This window comes from Capra hircus, chromosome 26 (assembly GCF_001704415.2).
Source record: "Capra hircus breed San Clemente chromosome 26, ASM170441v1, whole genome shotgun sequence".
Taxonomy (NCBI): Eukaryota; Metazoa; Chordata; class Mammalia; order Artiodactyla; family Bovidae; genus Capra; species Capra hircus.
In genome coordinates, this window is record NC_030833.1 from 48,601,610 (window position 1) to 48,623,830 (window position 22,221).

Below are 22,221 nucleotides of genomic sequence, written 5' to 3' on the forward strand. Positions count from 1 at the left end.
AAATCAAGTGTACTCCAATAAACTTGTTTAATTTAGTAATAAATAAATAAAAATGGCATAGAATATACTGATTGTCTTCAAGTCATAAATTTACAACTGATCATTGACTTGAATCCAGAGTTTTGAGCTGGTTTTTGGCATCAAATTATTTATTTCAGTGGTTCTGAATCCTGAATGCACAATGGAAATTTTTTTTTTTTTAATTATCAAATGTGGATCCCAGCCCAGTACAAGTAAATGGCAATCTCCAAAGTCATTACTGGACAGAGGGAAAACAAGACTAAAGTACTTTAATTTTATCTTTATCAGTGGCCAAAGTCTACTCAGAATAGAGTATAAAGTGGATGTGATTGATTGATATCTTTAGTCCTCAGAGAGACCCATATTGGATCAGCAGGGACTTAGATTTCAGGCTCACAGTCGTCTGAGTAGGAAGAGAAGGTGTCAATGGATCTGGCTGTGGTCCTGGTGCTCTGTCTCTCCTGCCTGCTTCTCATCTCACTCTGGAAACAGAGCTCTGGGAAAGGGAAGCTCCCGCCGGGCCCCACTCCTCTCCCGATTCTTGGAAATATCCTACAGTTAGATGTTAAGAACATCAGCAAATCTTTAACCAATGTAAGTAGCCTTTATGCTCCTCCAGTGGCTTGAAAAGGGTAAATTAAGTCCAGTTATTTTGCAGGTCAACTATGTTGTCAAATCTTTTTTTTTTTAATGTAATTAACCTCCAATTAAAATAAATAAATTTATATTTAAGTCCAGTTTTTAAAATAATATATGTTTCTCTGAGCACATTGTTTTTTTTTTCTTTTACCTTTTAGTTTGTATTAGTTTATTTTTGAGTGCATTGGGTCTTCCTTGCTTTCTCTAGTTGTGGCAGATTGGAGCTACTCTTTAGTCATGGTGCACAGGCTTCTCATTGTGGTGGCTTCTCTTGTTGCGGAGCATGGATTCTCGGGCACATGGACTCAGGAGTTGTGGAAAACAGGCTTAGTTGCCCTTTGGCATAAGGAATCTTTCTGCACCAGGGATTGAACTTTCATCAGTGGGTGAATTCTTAACCACTGGACCACCAGGGAAGTCCTGGGCACATTGTTAAAACAGATCAGCAAATTACTCCCTGTAAATTCTGGTGTTCCTGTTGCCTTTTCTGGCCTGTCGTCATAAGTAGAGAAAAGAATTAATATGTTTTGTGAGCAGAGAAATATTTGTCTTTGCACAAGTAATAGAATCAAAGTAATAAAGTGGCAAAAGTTGCAAGTGTTACTTCCCTTTTTTGTTTCACAGCCTTTTGCTATGATTTGGGACTGAAAGTCAATGATAAGTTTTTTTGTGATTAGAGATTTCCTTGCAGAAGTCTTTTACTATATAAGCTGTATGTTTTGTTCAGATGGCCACGAAAATAGAACTTTTCTGAAGTACATTGTGGTTGGTATTAAGGAAATAGCTCTGCATTCAGCACAGGATGAGTGAATGAGAGAAAGAAGTCACCAGTCGGGGTTCCACTGGCGGCAGAAGCACTCATTTGGATTCTGCAGGAAGCTCCTGTCTGCATCTGGTAAATACTGCAGGATGCAAGATATTGTTCCTCCATGAGATATGCATGTCCTAACGCTGCCTCTATGATGATTCCTCCCTTTCTGTGTTAGTGACACCACTGGATCTCAAACTAAGCTGGGCATTAAAGTTATCTGAATTCATTTTTAAAAATACCGAATTCTAGTATTCATCGGGGGCTAGGGAATATGAATTCCCATTGGAAGAACCCTGCACATGGCTCTGAAGCAGCCAGCTAGGTGATGGTTTAAAGGTGGGCCTCGGGGATTGATGCCTTGCTCATTAAGGATCAGAGGGTGAATAAGAGTTTCAAATTTAAATCTTCTATGTACATGGGATGCTGGAAAAGAAATGAAATTCTACAACCTGTTTCCTTATTTATTGTTGTTGTTATTGTTCAGTTGCTCAGTCGTGTCTGACTCTGTGACCCTGTGGACTGCAGCATGCCAGGCTTCCTTGTCCATCACTATCTGCTGGAGCTTGCTCAAACTCATGTCCATTGAGTCAGTGATGCCATCCAACCATCTTGTCCTCTGTCATCGCCTTCTCCTCCTGCCTGCACTCTTTCCCAGTATCAGGATCTTTTCAAATGAGTCACCTCTTCCCATCAAGTGGCCAAAACGTTGGAGCTTCAGCTTCAGCATCAATCCTTCTAATGGATATTCAGGGTTGATTTCATTTAGGATTGACTGGTTTGATCTGCTTGCAATCCAAGGAACTCTGAAGAGTCTTATCCAGTGCTACAGTTCAAAAGCATCAATTCTTCAGCACTCAGCCTTCTTTATGGTCCAACTCTCACATCCATACATAACTACTGAAAACACCATAGCTTTGACTAGACAGACTTATGTCATCAGAGTAATGTCTCTGTTTTTTAATATGTTGTCTAGTTTGGTCATAGCTTTTCTTCCAAGGAGCAAGCACCTATTAACTTCATTGCTGTAGTCACCATCTGCAGTGATTTTGAAGCCCAAGAAAATAAAATCTGTCACTGTTTCCATTGTTTTCCCATCTATTTGCCATGAAGTGATGGAACCAGATGCCATGATCTTAGTTTTCTGAATGTTGAGCTTTAAGCCAACTTTTTCACTCTCCTCTTTCACTTTCATCAAGAGGCTCTTTACTTCCTCTTTGCTTTCTGCCATAAATGTGGTGTCATCTGCATATCTGAGGTTATTGATATTTCTCCTGACAATCTTGATTCCAGCTTGAGCTTCATCAAGCCCGGCATTTCTCATGATATACTCCTTATTTATAAGCCAGGCAAATAAACCTGCTGAAGGTGCTGATATGAGAATTCATTGTAATCTGGGTACCAGTTACTTGGGCCATTGCCTAGCATAACAGATGGAAATGGAAATGGTAACAATTACCATCATCAGTTTAGTTCAGTCACTCAGTCGTGTCTGACTCTGCAACCCCATGAATCGCAGCACGCCAGGCCTCCCTGTCCATCACCAACTTCCGGAGTTCACTCAGACTCACGTCCATTGAGTCAGTGATGCCATTCAGTCATCTCATCCTCTCTCATCCCCTTCTCCTCCTGTCCCCAATCCCTCCCAGCATCAGAGTCTTTTCCAATGAGTCAACTCTTTGCATGAGGTGGCCAGAGTACTGGAGTTTCAGCTTTAGCATCATTCCTTCCAAAGAAATCCCAGGGCTGATCTCCTTCAGAATGGACTGGTTGGATCTCCTTGCAGTCCAAGGGACTCTCAAGAGTTCTCCAACACCACAGTAGAAAAGCATCAATTCTTTGGCGCTCAGCCTTCTTCACAGTCCAACTCTCACATCCATACATAACCACTGGAAAAACCATAGCTTTGACTAGACGGACCTTTGTTGGCAAAGTAATGTCTCTTCTTTTCAATTACCATCATACTTATGCATCAAATTCAGAAATATTTAGGTTGTATGTGGCAGAATGAAAGCATAATAGTAGGATGATAATACATTCTGCCTCAGGCACAATATAGTTTCAAATATTGACTTCTTTTGTTATTATGTGTGCCTCCCTTCACAGCTCTCAAAACTCTACGGCCCTGTGTTCACTGTGTATTTTGGCATGAAGCCCATCGTGGTCTTGCATGGATATGAAGCAGTGAAAGAAGCCCTGATTGATCTGGGAGAGGAGTTTTCTGGAAGAGGAGCATTTCCACTGGCTGAAAGAGCTAATATAGTAAATGGTATGTGTTAAGCATTGGCAATGGGAGTGGGCAGAATGGAAACAGGAATTTGAAGAGCTCTCCAGCAGAGCTTGGTCCATGTGGGGGGCTGCCAAGTGTCAGCTTCCTTCTCCTTCCCTAGGACCTCCCTCCTAGTTCTATTTCTCCTCCTGGTAGGAATCCTTTTCAGCAATGGGAAGACATGGAAGGAGATGCGGCGCTTCTCCCTCATGACCCTGAGAAATTTTGGGATGGGGAAGAGGAGCATTGAGGACCGAGTTCAAGAGGAAGCCCGCTGCCTGGTGGAGGAGTTGAGAAAAACCAATGGTGAGCAATTCTATGCTCTGATAGCTCTATCTTTAATAGTCTTCTCTTTCTCCAATGATGCCTCTTGGAAGCATTTCAGGATGGGCCACATCTTTCCTGTGGGTCATGACTGTCAGCCCTCATGTGGAGGAGAGAGTGTTTGAAGAAGAGAACCAAGCGGGCTTTTGTGTATCTATGCTTGCTGGGTGTGGACTTCTATGATTACACACACCATGTGGTTACAAAAAGTCATTTATTCATAGTGTCTCCTGAGCCCTGTTTTAGTATCAGAAATCACTAAGAATGGTTTTGAATCATTTCATGATAGAGAGATCAATGGTTTTCCTGTATCACAAATGTGGTTGTCTGTTTTAGAGCATTTCACCAGGGAATACTTGTTAAGTGGACAGGGTGGGAATGACCTCCTCATGCCCTTAGGGAGCATGAAACAAGTGTCATATGTATTTACCTAATTAAACTATATTCTTATATTCTGTCTCACAGACACATCTGAGAGATATTCCAGGACCCAGACCTGAAGTTCTGGCCAATAGTCATGTCATCTATAATTTCAGTCCATTAGGAATATCTATCTCAGTGAAGTTCTCCTCAATCATGAGTTCTCTGTAAAGGCATGAGTGCGTGCTAAGTCCCTTTGGTCATGTCCGACACTTTGTGACCTTATGGACTGTAGCCCACTAGGCTCCTCTACCCATAGGATTCTCCTTGCAAGAATACTGGAGTGTGTTGCTGTCCCCTCCTCCAGGGGATCTTTCTGACTCAGGGATTGAACCCGTGTCTCCCTCTGAAGTTTTCTGTATTGGCAGGCAGGCTCTTTACCATTAGCTCCACCTGGGAAGCCCTCTCTGTAAAGGCAGCACTATTTAAACATATCAACATCAATGATTTTTGCTACTCAATACTCACTATATTTATATTTTGAAAAAATATATGCTACACATATTCAGCACAATACACCAAACCAAGTGATTAATATGAAATGTTTTATTTAACTATATTTCAACCTAATTAATACCATTTTACCCTGTCTTCTCGAACTAGAATTTGACTCTGTTTTCAGGTTGCCAAACTTTGCTCCATCATTATTGGATTTTGATAACAAATTTATGGTAAATATTTACTTCCCACTACCAGGCACAAAGTGTTTGTCACAATGACTCCGATTTTTCAGCTACAGTTTTTTTTTTTTCTTCAGAATTAAAGTATTTTTATAGTAAACAACATATAACCTGAGATCTATCCTCTTAACATATTATTGTGTGCAGGACAGTATTATTAACTACAATCACACAGTGAAATTGAAGTCACTCAGTCATGTCTGACTCTTAGTGACCCCATGGAATGTAGCCTACCAGGATCCTCCATCCATGGGATTTTCCAGGCAAGAATACTGGAGTGGGTTGCCATTCCCTTCTCCAGGAGATCTTCCTGACCCAGGGATTGAACCCAGGTCTCCCGCATTGTAGGCAGACGCTTTACCGCCTGAACCACCAGGGAAGTTAATCACACAGTAGGCCTTTAGAACTTTCGTCCTTCATGACTGATACTCTCTACCCATCGAACTCTCCATTTCCTTTCCCCGAGGCCCTGCTAACCAGCAATCTACTTTCTATTTCTGTGAGTTTGACTTCTTTGGCTACTTCATTTAATTGGAATCATGCAACATTGCTCCTTTCATGACTGACTTATCTATTTAGCAAAATATGCTCATGGGTCATCCACATCGTAGTATGTGACAAGATTTATTTCATGTTTATGACTGAATTATACTCCACTGTGTGTATTTACATATTTTCTTTTTGCTAATTATTGAGGGTATTTAGGTTCTTTCCACCCCATGGCTATATCTATTTGAGATCCCAAATCAGTTCATTTCTTTTGAATAAAAACTCATAAATGGGACTTTTAGGTAATATAGTAATTATATTGAATATTTCTGTTTTTTGAGGAGCTTCCACAGTCAAAATATGAACACAAGGGCTGGTCCAACCACACCATTGGTTATTAATAAACTGAGACCAGTGCAAAACTTAATGATTAGTGATGTTAACATTGTCTTAGATACCTATTGACCAATCTTCTTTATTTTTTTAAATGAACACAAGTTAAAAATATTATATAACTCATTAATGAGGAAATAAGTTAGAACAAGTAGTAACAGAGTGTTCCAACCAGGTTACAGGACAAGGGTGGAAGAGTACGGATTTATTTAGAGTGAAAAAATGTTGATATGAATGTACAAATGTAGACAAAACTATCTAGGAAAGTCAACTGAATCTCTACAGAACAGAGTTTGTATGTCTAGAGACAAGAATTATTTTGTGTCACTATCTATTGTTGAAAATTGAAAAAGTTGCAAAATATCTCCCATAGAATTACAGAAGAGTGAACTACATAGATAGTGCAAAGTTTTCTAATGAACCATACATTTTCCCTACATAGTAGCTGTAACTACACCTACCTATCCAGGTTTTTAAAAAATCAACTACCTGAATGGGTGTGGTCTATACTCAATATTTCCCCCCAGGTTCATTGAGATATAATTGATACTGTGAAAGTTTAAAGTATACAATATGTTGATTTTATATACTCATATATTGAAATAGATTACTACCATAGCACTGTCTAGCACCTCCATCGAGTCCCATAATTACCTTTCTTTAGAAAACATATAAAATCTAATGTCTCAGCAATTTTTTGATATGTAATATGGCTATGTTAACTCTATTAATACTGTTGTGCATTAGATTCCCCAGAACTGATTCATTTTCTAACTGGAAATCTGTACTCTTTCAGTAATATCTCCTTATTTCCCCAACCTCCTGCCCCCTAAAAACCATCCTTCTACTCTGTTTCCATGTGTTATTATTTTGTTTTTATTTTTGTTTTTTTACATTCCACATATAAGTGATTTCATATAGTATTTGTCTTGTCTGTCTTATTTCAGTCAGCATAATGTGCTCATGATCGATTCAGTGGTAGCAAATACAAGGATTTACTTCCTCTCATGGATGAATAGTATTCCATTGTATGTGTATATGTATATATCACTCAAGCGCTGCACGTAAAGTGATGTATATACAGCAGACACTTGAACAATGTGGGTTTGAACTCATTGGTCTCCTGATATGTGTATATTTTCCAGTAAGTGTTTGCTACAGTACCACATGATTCATGCTTGGTTGGATCCTGGAACATGTAACTGCAGATGTGGAAGGCCAACTGTAAAGTTGTACATGGACTTTCAACTGTGGCCACGTGGGATGGGGGTCAGTGCTCCATTCCCATGTTGTTCAAGGGTCAGCTCTTTGTGTGTATACTTATTTTTTCTTTATCCATTCAACAGCTGATGGAGACTTAGTTTGTCTCCACATCTTAGATATTGTAAATAATGCTGCAATAAACATGAAGTATAGAAACCTCTATGATATTCTGTTTTCATTTCATTCAGAAGTAGCAATGCTGGATCATATGGTAGTTCTATTTTTAATATATAGAAGAACTTCCACACTGTTTTACACAGTGACTGTAGAAGTTTACATTCCCTCCAGTAGTGTCATGGTAATGTTGAGAACCTTTTATGCACTTGTTGGCCATTTGCATGTCTTTTGGCAGATGTCTGTTCAGTTCCTCTGCCCACTTTTAACCAGGTTGCTTTTCTTTTTATTGCATTGTATGAGTTCTCTACATATTTTGGATATTAACCCCTTCTAAGAAATATGGTTTGCAAATATTTTCTCACATTTTGTAGGTTTCCTTTCATACTTATTTTGCTGTGCAGAAAAGCTTTTTACTTTGATGTAGTCCCATTAGTTTACTTTTTATTTTATTGCTTGTGCTTTTGGTGTCACATTTAAAAAATCACATTGCCAAAACCGTTCTCAAGGAGTGTTTTCTCTAAGTTTAATTCTAGTAGTTTTATGCTTTCAGGTCTTCCATTGAAGTCTTTAATTCACTTAAAGTTACTTTTATGAGTGGTAAAGATAGGGGTCTTGTTTCATTCTTTTGCATGTGAATTTGTAGTTTTCCTAACACTATTTATTGAAGAGACTAACCTTCTCCACTGAGTATTCTTAGCTCCCTTGTCAAATATTAGTTGATAATATATGTATGGGCTTATTGCTAGGCTCTGAATTCTGTTGCATTGGTTTATGTGTTTGTTTTTATGCCAGTACAATATTCTTTTGATATCTTAGCTTTGCAATATGATTTGAAGTCAGTAATTTTAATGTGTTCAGCATTTTCCATTCTTCTTGAGACTTCTTTGGGTATTTGGGGTCTTTTTCTAATTCCATGTGGATTTTTAGAATGATTTTTTTTTGTATTTCTGTAAGAAATGCCATTAGAATTTGATAGAATTTGATGAAATTACAATGAATCTACAGACTGCTTTGGATATTATGGAGATAATAATAGTATTAATACTTCTGATTCATGGACACTAAATAGCTATTCATGCCTTATTTAATTATTTTCATCATTGTCTTTGAGAGATCAGTATAAACACTTTTATTTATTGGTTAAATGTATTCCTAAGCATTTTATCATTTTATTGTGAGAAAAATGGGATTGTTTTCTTTATTTCTTTTAGATAGTTTGTTTTCAATGTACAGAAATGCAAATCATTTTTTATGTTGACTTCATATCCTGCAACTTTACTGAATTCACTGATTAGTTCTAACAGTTTTCAGTAGGGTCTTCAGGGTTTTCCATGTATAAGATCATAGCATGTGCAAGAAGACTTTTTTACTTCTTCCTTTTCCTTTATGTGTGTATGCATGCTCAGTCGTATCTAACTCTACAACCCCAGGGGCTGCAGCATCAGTCTTTTCTGTCCATGGAATTTTCCAAGCAAGAATACTGGAGTGGGTTGCCACTGAGAGACTGCTGGGGCTAGGATTCCAGTACTATATTGAATAGGAGTGGTAAGAGTGGGCATTCTTATTGTTCTTGATCCTAGAGGAAAAGCTTTTGATCTGTCACCTCTGAGTACAATGTTAGCTGTGGGGTTGTCATAGATCACTTTCAGTTGTAATGTCTCATTTTTTAAGTTGACTTCATATCCTGCAACTTTACTGAATTCACTGATTGGTTCTAAGCTTTTAGTAGGGTCTTTAGGGCTTTCCATACATAAGATCGTAAGATGCGCAAGCAGACAGTTTTTACTTCTTCCTTTTCCTTTGGACACATTTTATTTCTTTTTGCTGAGAGATAGCTGTGGCCTGAACCCCCAGTACTATGTTGAATAGGAGTGGTAAGAGGGGGCAATCTTATATTTTTCCTGATCCTAGAGGAGAAGCTTTCAGACTGTCACCTTTGAGTATGATGTTAACTGTAGGTTTGTCATATATCACTTTATTATGTTGAGTAATATAGAAGTGTTTTTATCAAAAAGAATTTCTAATTTTGTCAAATGCTTTTTCTGCATCTATTGTGTTGATTTTTGCTTTTCATTTTAATAATGTGGTATATTGCATTGATAAATTTGCATATGTTCAAAAGAGTTTGAGAAGGATTGGCAATGTTTCTAATCCTTAAATGTTTGTGGAATCCACCAGTGAAACTATCTGGTTCTAGGCTTTTTGTTGTTGTTGTTGGGTTTTGATTACTGATTTGACAACCTTATCATTTTTGGTTTGTGAAAATTTCTGTTTCTTCATGATTCAGTCCTAACAGCTTGTCTATCCATTTCTTCTATGCTATACAATTTGTTGACATCATAGTAGTTGCTTCAACATTTTTTGTATTTCTGTGGTATCAGTGGTAATGTCTCATCTTCACTTCTGATTGTTTTTCATTTGAATTTTCTCTTTTTTAATTAAAAAATTTTAAATAGCATTTGTTATTTTGAGTGAGACTTTCTTGTACACCTTTTCACTCATTTATTTTTTTGTTGTGTTTTGGCTGCGTGGCATGTGGGATCTTTGTTCCCTGACCAGGGATCAAACACATGCCCCCTGTATTGGAAGTGCAGTCTCAACTATTAGACTTCCAGGGAAGTCCCTGCCCTCTTGCTCTCTTTTTTTTAGATAATCTAGGTAAAGGTTTGTCAGTTTATCTTTGAATTTCTATGCTAGAGGTAATGGTGGTTTATGCACCACCTCTACATTACTGTGTTATTCTGGATTTGTCTATATATTTACTTATATCAGTAAGCTTTGTACTTTTGTGTTTTTGTGTTGTTGTTCTGTGCCCTATTGTTTCAAGTTTAATGACATGTTTTAGCATTTCTTGTAAGACATGTCTAGTGGTGATGAACACCTTCAGCTTTTATTTGTCCTTTTTTTTGGAAAATTGTTTTGCCAAATATGTTAACAGTTTTCTTGGTTGACAATTTTTTTTCTTTTTGCTTTATCATCCCACTCATTTCTGGCCTCCAACATCTCTGCTTAGAAACCTGTTGTTAGTTGTATGATGCTTCTGTTGTAAGAGACAAATCACTATTTCCTTGCTGTTATCACACTTCTCTCTTTATCTTTGACTGTTGACAATTTGATTACAATGTCTTTCAATGTGGATTCTTTTGTTCATCCTAGTTAGAGTGTGTTGACCTTCTAGAATCTGAGCGTCAGTTTTCCCCCTGATATGGAAAGTTTTTGCCACTATTTCTTCAAGTAAGCTTTCTGTCCCTTTCTATCTCTCTTCCCTATAATATGCATATTGATATAATTATTGGTGTTCTATAAGTTCCTTAGGATTTCTTCATTCTTTTTCATATTTTTCCCTTTTGATCTTCTGATTAAATAATATTAGCATGGGCTTAGTTACTCTGAGGCATATGGGATCTTAGTTTCCCAACTGGGAATGGAACCCATGTCTCCTGTATGTGAAGGCAGATTCTTAACCATTGGACTACCAGGGAAGCCCTTGTTTGATTTTGTGTGTGTGTTTTGTCTCTTTGTTGACAGTCTCATTTTGTTCATGAATCATCTTCTTGAACTGATGAAGCATCTTTATCACATTTTTAAAAAATTATTTTCATATAAGTAATATCTCCATTTCTTTAGGGTCAGTTTCCAGAGATTTATTTTCTACCTTTGAGCCATGTTTCCTGCTTCTTTCTGTGTTTTGTGACTTCATGCTAAAATCCAGGATTTTGAAAAAAAATTGCCAATCTTCCCACTCTTTCTTTTTTCTTAAATGGGTAGTTCACAGCTCATTCTGCCTTCTTTTTTAATTATTTATATTTAATTCATTTATTTTAAATTGGAGGATAATTGCTTTACATTATTGTGGCCCAGTCTTTATATGAGGCAAACTCTCACCAGGTATCTTGGCTAGGGATTCTGGGGGCCTCCGAAATCTTTTTCTTTTGAAAATGAAGATGCAGCTTCTCTGGCCTTGAGTGCAGAATTTCACAATTAGTGAAGCTTGCCAAATTCATTTCAGGTAATCTCTTGTTCCTTTTGTTTTCTGTCTGCAGCAAGTTCCCCCTTAGTACCCTGAATCAGATGAGACAGATACCATTCCCTTGGGTAGCCCTGCAAAAGGCCAGAGCACCAGGTGCAAGCTCTACTCCTCTCCCATCTCCTTCAAGAAAAAGGCTGAAGTGGTTCACTTTCTCTAGATTGTGCCAAGCCATGCTGGCCATAACAAACCACTATCCTCACTTTCCTTTATTCTCAGTGGTCCCAGACATCCATACTATCCTAGTTCTGAGAGCACCCCAAGTTAGTTAAGACAGAAACCACTTCCTAAAGAAGCCCCTGAAAAGTCAGTTCATTGGATGCATACTTCATCCTTCTCTTTTCTGCAATGGAATAGTCACCACCTTGGACATTCTCTTCCAGCACTGAGTTGTGCCAGGTTGGGGGAGTTGCTAATACAGGAAAAATGAAATCGCACTTCTATAATTTTAATATGGCTGTTCTTAGCTGTGTACTCATCTATGGTACTGCAGCACTTAACTGGATTCTGAAAACCTCATTAAAATTTTTACCTCATTTATCATTTCTAAATCAGTGTTTCTATGGGAGAACAAGGGCTAGGTCACCATCTTCCTGATGTCACTCTGTCAGTATATTTTTTTATTCAAGTAATTATTAATCTATAGATATGAACATTTTATCTCTCCACATAACAAATGATTGATTATTATTCATTGATTATTTCATTGCAGCAATTTTGCTTTATAGATCTCCTACCAAAAAAGAAAACTTTTCCTCTAATGTGATTTCTTTACTGGAAATATGATAATCTTGATTTAAATGATGCATTTAAAACTGATTGAAATATACTATTCTGTTGCTAGCTACACAGAACAATATCCCAGATGTTCACATAGGGCAACTCTGCCCAAATAATTAATTTTTGATCTGAAATAAATGATTAACAATTAATTCCTAAGAAGACAGTTTTTAAAAAATTTTCATCAATTTACCTTTTCTGCTTCATTTACCTCAGATTTATGTTTGAAATAGAAATTTTACATTTTATTCATATTTTTCTATGATCCAGCCTATGTTGGCAATTTGATCTCTGGTTGCTCTGCCTTTTCTACATCCAACTTGTTCATCTGAAAGTTCTTGGTTCATGTACTGCTGAAGCCTAACTTAAAGGATTTTTTGGATGACAGAAAAGGCAAGGGAATTCTAAAAAATTCATCTGCTTTTGCTTCATTGACTCTGCTAATGTTTTTAACTGTGTATTGTTGTTTAGTCCCTTGGTTGTGTCTGACTCTTTGCGACCCCATGGACTGCAGCATGCCAGGCTTCCTTGTCCTTCACCATCTCCTGGAGCTTGCTCAAACTTACGTCCATTGAGCCAGTGATGCCATCCAACCATCTCATCCTCTGTCATGCCCTTCTCCTCCTGCCTTCAATCTTTCCAAGCATCAGGGTCTTTTCAAATGGGTCAGACCTTGGCATCAGGTGACCAAAGCATTCAGCATCAGTCCTTCCAAAGAATATTCAGGGTTGATTTCCTTTACATTGACTGATTTGGTTTCCTTGTAGTCCGAGGAACTCCTCCACAGTCTTCTTCAATACCACAGTTCAAAATCATCAACTCTTCCACATTCAGCCTTCTTCATGGTCCAACTCTCACATCCATACATTACTACTGGAAAAACCATAGCTTAGACAAGATGGAATTTTGTTGCAAAGTAATGTCTCTGTTTGTTACTATGTTATCTATGTTTGTCATAGCTTTTCTTCCAAGGAGCACACGTCTTTTAATTTCATGGCTTCAGGCACCACCTGCAGTGATTTTGGAGTCCCCCAAAATAAAGTTTGTCACTGTTTCCATTGTTCCCCATTTATTTGTCATGAAGTGATGGGACCAGATAGTATGATCTTTGTTTTTTTAATGTTGAGTTTTAAGCCAGCTTTTTCACTCTGCTCTTTCACCTTCATCAAGAGACTCTAGCTCTTCTTCACTTTCTGCCATAAGGGTTGTGTCATCTGCATATCTGAGGTTATCGATGTTTTTCCCAGCAATCTTGATTCCAGCTTGTGCTTCATCCAGCCCAGCATTTCCCATGATGTACTCCGCATAGAAGTTAAATAAGCAGGGTGACAATAGACAGCCTTGTCATACTTCTTTCCCAGTTTTGGAAAGTCCATTTTTCTATGTCCAGTTCTAACTGTTGCTTCTTGACCTGCATACAGATTTCTTAGGAAGCAGGTGAGGTGGTCTGGTATTCCCATCTCTTTAAGAATTTTCCAGTTTGTTGTGATCCACACAGTCAAAGGCTTTTAGTGTAGTCAGTGAAGCAGTAGATGTTTTTCTGGAATTCTCTTGCTTTTTCTAAGAGCCAACAGATGTTGGCAATTTGGCCTCTTGTTCCTCTGACTTTTCTAAATCCAGCTTGAACATCTGGAAGTTCTTGGTTCATATACTGTTGAAGCCTTGCTTGGAGAATTTTGAGTATTATTTTGCTAGCATGTGAAATGAGTGAAATTGTGCAGTAGTTTGAATATTCTTTGGCATTGACTTTCTTTGGGATTGGAATGAAAACTGACCTTTTCCAGTTCTGTGGCCACTGCTGAGTTTTCCAAATTCGCTGGTATATTGACTACAGCACTTTAACAGCATTATTTCAAGGATTTGAAATAGCTCAGCTGGAATTCCATCACCTCCAGTATCTTTTTCACATAATGTTTCCTAAGGCCCACTTGACTTCACACTCCAAGACGTCTGGCTCAAGGTGAGTGACCATACCATCTTAGTTATCTGGGTCATTAAGATCTTTTTTGTATAGTTCTTTTGTGTATTCTTGCTACCTCTGATAATATCTTATGGCTCTGTTAGGTCCATGCCATTTCTGTTCTTTATTGTGACCAACTTTGTAAAGTGTTCCCTTGGTATCTCTAATTTTCCTGAAGAGATCTCTAGTCTTTCTCATTCTATTGTTTTCCTCTATTTCTTAGCATTGATCACTTAGGAAGGCTTTCTTATTTCTCCTTGCTATTCTTTGGAACTCTTATTCAGGTGGGTAAAATTTTCCTTTTCTCTATTGACTGTGTGGCTCACAACAAACTGTGGAATATTCTTAAGGAGATGAGAATACCAGATCATCTGATATGGATTGGCTGGTTTCATCTCCTTGCTGTCCAAGAGACTCTCAAGAGTCTTCTCCAGCACCACAGTTCCAAAGCATCAGCTCTTCAGCTCTCAGCCTTCTTTATTGTCCAACTCTCACATCTATACATGACTACTTTAAAAACCATAGCTTTGACTATACGGACCTTTGTGGGCAAAGTGATGTCTCTGCTTTTTATTATTTTTTAATATAAATTTATTTATTTTAATTGGAGGTTAATTACTTTACAATATTGTATTGGTTTTGCCATACATCAACATGAATCCGCCACAGGTATACACGTGTTTCCTGTCGTGAACCCCCCTCTCTCCTCCCTCCCCACACCATCCCTCTGGGTCATCTCAATGCACCAGCCCCAAGCATCCAGTATCATGCATCGAACCTGGACTGGTGATTCATTTCATATACGATATTATACATGTTTCAATGCCATTCTCCCAAATCATCCCACCCTCTCCCTCTCCCACAGAGTCCAAAAGACTGTTCTATACATATGCGTCTCTTTTGCTGTCTCGCATCACTCATTATCAGAGAAATGCAAATCAAAACAACAATGAGGTACCATTTCACGCCAGTCAGAATGGCTGCAATCCAAAAGTCTACAAGCAATAAATACTGGAGAGAGTATGGAGAAAAAGGAACCCTCTTACACTGTTGGTGGGAATGCAAACTGTCTCTGCTTTTTAAAACACTGTCTGGCTTTGACATAGCTATTCTGCCAAGGAGCTAGCATATTTTAATTTTGTGGCTGCAGTCTCTGATTTTGGAGCTAAAGAGCATGAAATCTGACACTGTGCCCACTTTATGCCCATCTATTTGCCATGAAGAGATAGGATCAGATGCCATGATCTTAGTGTTTTGAATATTGAGTTTTAAGCCAATATTTGAATATTGAGTTTTAAGGTTTTTTCACTCTCTTCTTTCACCTTCATCAAGAAGCTCTTTAGTTCTTCTTCACTTTCTGTCATTAAAGTGGTATCATCAACACTGAATATGCTTTGGAAGGACTGATGCTGAAGCTGAAGCTCCAATACTTTGGCCAACACAATGCAAAAAGTTGACTCATTGGAAAAGACCGTAATGCTGGGGGAAATTGAGGGCAAGGGGTGACAGAGGAGATGATTGAGTGATATCACTGACTCAATGGACATGAGCTTGAACAAAGTCAGGGAGATAGTGATGGACAGAGAAGCCTGGCGTGCTGCAGTTTGTGAGGTCACAAAGAGACAGACATGACTTAGTGACTGAACAATAACAACAATTTATATTTTAGACAAGAAACTCATTTTATAAAAAGTTATTTTTCTTGTTCTCATTTATTTTATTTGTTTTTAATTGGAGGATTTTTGCTTTACAATGTTGTGGTGGCCAACATTGTTCATTTGTATTAGTTTTTTCTCTTACAGCATGGATACTTGCTGCTTTTAAAATTAACCTCCAATTAAAATAAATAAATTTATATTTTAAAAAAAGACAAAAAAAATCTGTTCCTTTAAATATGTGAATTCACCTACAGTCTCTGTTTAACTTCTATGTTGATTCTAGAGATGATTCTTTCAACTATTCATTATATAAAGGATTTTGAGGTTCTCAACTATTCTCTTTTTTTCTTTATCAGTGCTTTATTTTCTACAGGCTTTGCAAACAGATAATATTCAGCACTGATAAATTTAGGTTATTAAATGTTATAAAAATAGTATTTTAAACTGTTTCCCCCCACTCCCTTCAACTTAACAGGCCCCTTAGGTGAAAACAGTACAAGTTAAAGCAGTGGATTTTAATTGATTCTTTTTTTTTTTTTTTTTCAAAAACCATTATTTACATAGGTAGGGTGAAATGACCTACTCAGGTTAAGGTAAAAGTGATGTGTTGATTTTATGCATGTGGAATACTTTGCTATTAAGACAGTTACCTGGTAAAATATTGCTTTGTGAAAATGATAGTCACTCAGTTGTGTCCGACTCTTTGCAACCCCATGGACTATCCATGGAATTCTCCAGGCCAGAATACTGGAGTGGGTTAAGGTGAAGGTGAAGTCCCTCAGTCGTGTCCGACTCTTTGCGACCCCGTGGACTGTAACCTACTAGGCTTCTCCGTCCAAGGGATTCTCCAGGCAAGAATACTGGAATGGATTGCCGTTTCCTTCTCCAGGGGATCTGCCCGACCCAGGGATCGAACCCAGGTCTCCCGCATTGGAGGCAGACGCTTTAACTGGAGTGGGTAGCCTTTTCCTTCTCCAAGGGATCTTCCCAACCCAGGGATCGAACCCAGGTCTCCCACATTGCAGGCAGATTCTTCACCAGCTGAGCCACAAGGAAGCCCAAAATATTGCTTTAGAGTATCTAAAATTACCTTTACCTGTTATCTTAAATACAAATGTCTGACGTATGTTTTAATGATGTGTTTAAATTGTTTGTTATTCTTTAGGGTTGCCTTGTGACCCCACTTTCATCCTGGGCTGTGCTCCCTGCAATGTGATCTGCTCCATTATTTTCCAGAACCGTTTTGATTATAAAGATCCAGTTTTTTTAGATCTAATGGAAAGATTGAACGAAATCCTCAGGATTCTGAGCTCTCCATGGGTTCAGGTGAGGCCCACGTCCTTTCTTCTCTGGGAATCATTTCTGCTCTTTTCTCCATGAGGTCCAGATACACCAAGCTGTGAGGTTAATGTGTGAACAGTACAGTCTTGCCCAGAGCTTAGCATCATGGAGTGCTCATCTGGGGACGATGGTGGGGCCCTTTAATGATAGAGAGGAAAATTCGTGCCCAGAATACAGAATTGTAATTCAGTCTTATTGACACTCTTCAGTGGTTTTCCCACCAATTTTCAAAGCCACTTTCCATAAACTATTTTGGTAGCTTCCTCAAAGCATGCCTACAGCAGTAGAAGGATGTCCATGTCCTTCTGGAAAGCCTTCCATTGCCCACAAGCCTTGTCACCCAGTCACCACTTAAGAACTTCTTTGGCATATTAAGTTCACAGAAATATCTGTGTTTGGAAAGGAAAAAAATGTCTCCTTCAATGGGGGAGAGTAGTGCCAGGGGACACTGACTAGGATAGGAGTGTTTGGTGCTTCAATTGGCATCTTAACTGACAAGGTAATTGTTTGGGGATGACAAAGGTGATTGGGGTTGTTTGGTGTAGGAACCACAAACCAACATCACAGGTGTACCTTTGCTGAGCTGACATATTCTGCCTTCTACCTAAAAGACAATGATGTGACCTTGCAGAGGTCACTTAATTGCTCTGGGGGCCAGCGACTTTATCACACTGAGTTAAGTTTCGTGGGTTTTAGTATTCTTTCAGTCCTCAAACATGATCTTATGTTTGAGTCTATGAGACAACAGTAGAAACATCTGGGACCAGCTCTGAACTGTATATCAGATTGTCCAAACTCTCTTAACTACTGTCGTTTGTCATCTACAAAATGTGAGTCATAGTATTTCATGCCATCCCATATTTCATGATAGAAGGGAAGAGTTGATATAAGAAAATGAGATAATTTTTATAACAGTGCTTTTATACTATATATATAATACATGATTATAGGAAATGATTATCATATTTGATACCTGGTCAGAATGTTCTCCCTCATAGATATCTATCAGTATGGCAAATTATTTACCTGTAAGGTAAGAATTTCCCTCAATACAGAGACCAAATTATATTAATACTTATAATACCATTTCTGACAAGGTTTTGGCTTATGGTATAGAAGTATTATTAAAGTGATCTTTATTTAATAAACAATTGTTTGTCTCCTAGGTTTGCAATAATTTCCCTGCACTCATTGATTATTTACCAGGAAGTCATAACAAAGTAATTAAAAATGTTGCTAATTTAAAAAGTTATGTGTTGGAGAAAGCAATGGAACACAAAGCATCCCTGGATATTAACAACCCTCGGGACTATATTGATTGTTTCCTGATCAGAATGGAGCAGGTAAAATGTTAATGACAGTTCAGTTATCTGACCGATTGTGCATTCTGTGGTTCATTGACTAGTTCTGTATTTATCAGAGTTATTTTAATGGTCAGGGAAGCAATGCTGTCAAGCAGTTTAAATACATATTGTGTGCATGGTAAGTAGAAAAATTGATCCTGCTCTTTGTGAAATAAGAATCTACCCAAAGAGAGACAGAATGACACCTCAGGTGAAATGTAAACAATTACAAACAAGTTGTTGTTTATTCACTAAGTTGTGTCCTATTATTTTGAGAAAATGCAAAATATCATGCTGTAATATGAAGGTGGTCATGGTAATCGCACACTGTGTGAGGGAATGGAAAAGAATGACTTAAGGCAGCTGGCCTTCCTGTATGTCCAGTGGTTGGAAATATAATAATATATTTGCATTGAAAGACAGGGGAGGGAATTTCAGATGGGTATATTCAGATGGGTGTATTCAGCAGTGCAGAGAAGTGTGATGGGAAAGAGTAGGTGGATGGAAGAGAGAAACCTTAATTGAGTGTAAAGTAAAACGGATTGACATAGATACTGAGTTGGAAGTTGGTGTCTGTGGAAAAGACTGTTTTTCCCACATGAATCATCTTGACATCCTTGTTAGAAATCAGTTGACTCAAAATGTGGGGGTTTATTTGTGTAATCTCAATTCTATTTCAATAATCTCTGTCAGTCCTTATGTTAGTATCACATCATCTGACGGTCTTAATTATTAGCTTTGTAGTTAGTTTTGAAACTGAGACGTCCTTTAACTTTGTTGTTCTTTCTAAAGATTGTTTTGGCTTTTGTGGTCTCTTAAACTTCCATGTGGATATTAGAATAAACTTGTCAGTTCATACCAAGAAAGTGATTTCGCTAGGGATCGCAAAATTTTAGTGAGCCTATGCCTCTGGACTCAACTTCATGTGTGTTCCTCAGTGTTTTTCTCCCCCCTTAGATGGGGCAGGAAAGCGAGAGTGGGCCAGAGCTGGGAATTTCACTTCTCCCACAGCTAGAGCTAACTGGATGGGATATTTCTCTACCCTCAGGTTGGTTAGTGTCTGATAGAACCCCAGCAGGTGAGGCTCTGGTTAACTAGCTTCTCTTGAGGACAGGCCTTCTTAAGACTTTATTTGGCTACTCAGTCTTGCAATATCTTTTTTCTCCTTTGACATTCAACGTATTTGTGTATTTGGGTCTTAAGTGACTTTCTTGTAGACAGTATAGATTTTTATTTCTAATTTGAGAAATTAATATAATAAACATATATTTCCTTGAGATGTACAACATAAAGATTCAATATATGCATGTATTGCCAAATGATCACCAAGATAAGTCTAATTAACCTCCATCTCACATATAATTGCATTTTTTTTCTTGTGATAAGAATTTTTAAGATTTACCCTCCTAGCAACTTGCAAATTTACAATATAGTATTAACTACAGTTATCATGCTGTATAGTATATCCCTAAGATTTATTTATATTTTACAACTGGAGGTTTGTACTTTTTGCCCACATTCATTCATTTTGACCCCTCTTCATCTCTGACAGTCACCAATGTGTTCTCTGCATTTATGAGTTCAGATTTTTATTTTATAATCCACATATGTGTGCATGCTCAGTCGCTCAGTTGTATCCGACTCTTTGCGACCCCATGGACTGTAGCCCACAAAGCTCCTCTGTCCATGGGATTCTCCAGGCAAGAATACTGAATATGTTGCCATTTCCTACTCCAGGGGATCTTCCTGACCCAGGGATCAAACCCAGGTCTTTTGTGTCTCCTGCTTTGGTAAGCAGATTCTTTACCACTGCACCACTGGGAAAGCCCATAGTCCATGTATATGTGAGACAATATGATATTTTATTTTCTCTTCCTGATTTATTCCATTTAGCATAATGCCTTCAAGTCCCATCCATGCAATCATAAATTGCAGGATTTCCTTCCTTTTTATGGCTATATTATATTACATTATATATAGGATATTTATCTACACAGTTTATAATGATTAGATGTAGTGAATGATTTACTTCAGTGTACTACTTTTTATTGTAAAAAGTACAATACCAGAAAGTTTCTGGTAAGTTTTTAAATATTTATGGTATTGTACTTTTAGCTCCTGAATTTCTATTGGTTCTTTATTACAATGCTGTTCTCATTATTGATATTCCCTAACTGTTCTTATACTTTTCTGATAGTCTTAGTTCCTCATACATGGTTTCCTTCATCTCTTTGCACATACCTAAGACATCTATCTTATAGTTTTTAATCTAGTAAGTCCATTGTCTGGGTTTCCTCAACAGTGGTTTGTGTCCATTTTTTTTCAGTTGTTAATGGACCATACTTACATGATTTATATAATGTAATGTGGTAACTCTGGAAATAAGATTTTACACTCTTCTAACAATTGTTATTGTTATTTGAAGAAGACTGTATTAATTCCTTTGTGTAGTAACTTTTCCAGATTATTTTTGCCAAGACTATTTTCTTATCTTTTGTGGTCACTTGACTCTCTGTTCTGTTATCTCCATAGTCAGATAGTGACCTTACAGAGATTCTCTTAAATACCTGTACCTAAATATAAATGGGAAAAGAAAGCATTCTCTTTATGTTTTCAATGAAAGTCATGGAGATTGAAACAATGGCTGCTTTCTGCGCCAGCCTCCAATGTAGAAGAATGTGGTCCAGTTTCCTGTTCTGAGATCCACTGGCTACACCACAAATAAAGTCCACACTCTCCATAACTGTCTGCCTTGGAACTGGGTTATGAGGAATGTTAGTCAGCATGGGAGATCTCACGTTTATCAGACACTGCACTTAAGCACATCAGCTGCAAGTGTCTAACTAGTTTCCAGAGTCCCAAAGTAGTTGCTCAGACACTTTGTGCATGATCAGTTGTTGTGTCAGTAGAGGGATGGATTTTTGAAACTTCCTATCTGCCTTCTTTCTTTGGAATTGGAATGAAAACTGACCTTTTCCAGTCCTGTGGCCACTGCTGAGCTTTCCAAATTTGCTGGCATATTGAGTGCAGCACTTTCACAGCATCATCTTTCAGGATTTGAAAGATCTCAACTGGAATTTCATCACCTCCACTAGCTTTGTTCGTAGCGATGCTTTCCAAGGCCCACTTGACTTCACATTCCAGGATGTCTGGCCCTAGATGAGTGATCACACCATCATGATTATCCAGGTAGTGAAGATCTTTTTTTGTACAGTTCTTCTGTGTATTCTTGCAACCTCTTCTTAATATCTTCTGTTTCTGTTAGGTCCAGACCATTTCTGTCCTTTATTGAGCCCATCTTTGCATGAAATGTTCCCTTGGTATCTCTAATTTTCTTGAAGAGATCTCTAGTCTTTCCCATTCTGTTCTTTTTCTCTATTTCTTCGCATTGATTGCTGAAGAAGACTTTTTTTATCTCTTCTTGCTATTCTCTGGAACTCTGCATTCAGATGCTTATATCTTTCCTTTTCTCCTTTGCTTTTCACCTCTCTTCATTTACAGCTATTTGTAAGGCCTCCCCAGACAGCCATTTGGCTTTTTGCATTTCTTTTCCATGGGGATGGTCTTGATCCCTGTCTCCTGTACAATGTCACGAACCTCATTCCATAGTTCATCAGGCACTCTATCTATCAGATTTAGGCCATTAAATCGATTTCTCACTTCCACTGTATAATCATAAGGGATTTGCT

General features: G+C 37.9%; 1 protein-coding gene across 2 annotated transcripts in view; it reads left to right on the top strand.

Annotated features, from left to right (window-relative positions):
• Positions 448 to 22,221, top strand: part of LOC102186455 (cytochrome P450 2C9-like) — a 52,913-nt gene continuing 31,139 nt past the window's right edge. The window contains exons 1-5 of one of the 2 annotated variants that reach the window (XM_018041109.1): positions 448 to 615; positions 3,575 to 3,737; positions 3,894 to 4,043; positions 17,014 to 17,174; positions 18,356 to 18,532. In XM_018041109.1, coding sequence (XP_017896598.1) covers positions 448 to 615; positions 3,575 to 3,737; positions 3,894 to 4,043; positions 17,014 to 17,174; positions 18,356 to 18,532 — 819 coding nt within the window. The remainder of the gene's footprint in view (positions 616 to 3,574; positions 3,738 to 3,893; positions 4,044 to 17,013; positions 17,175 to 18,355; positions 18,533 to 22,221) is intronic. The other variant, XM_018041110.1, reaches the window with a different exon arrangement.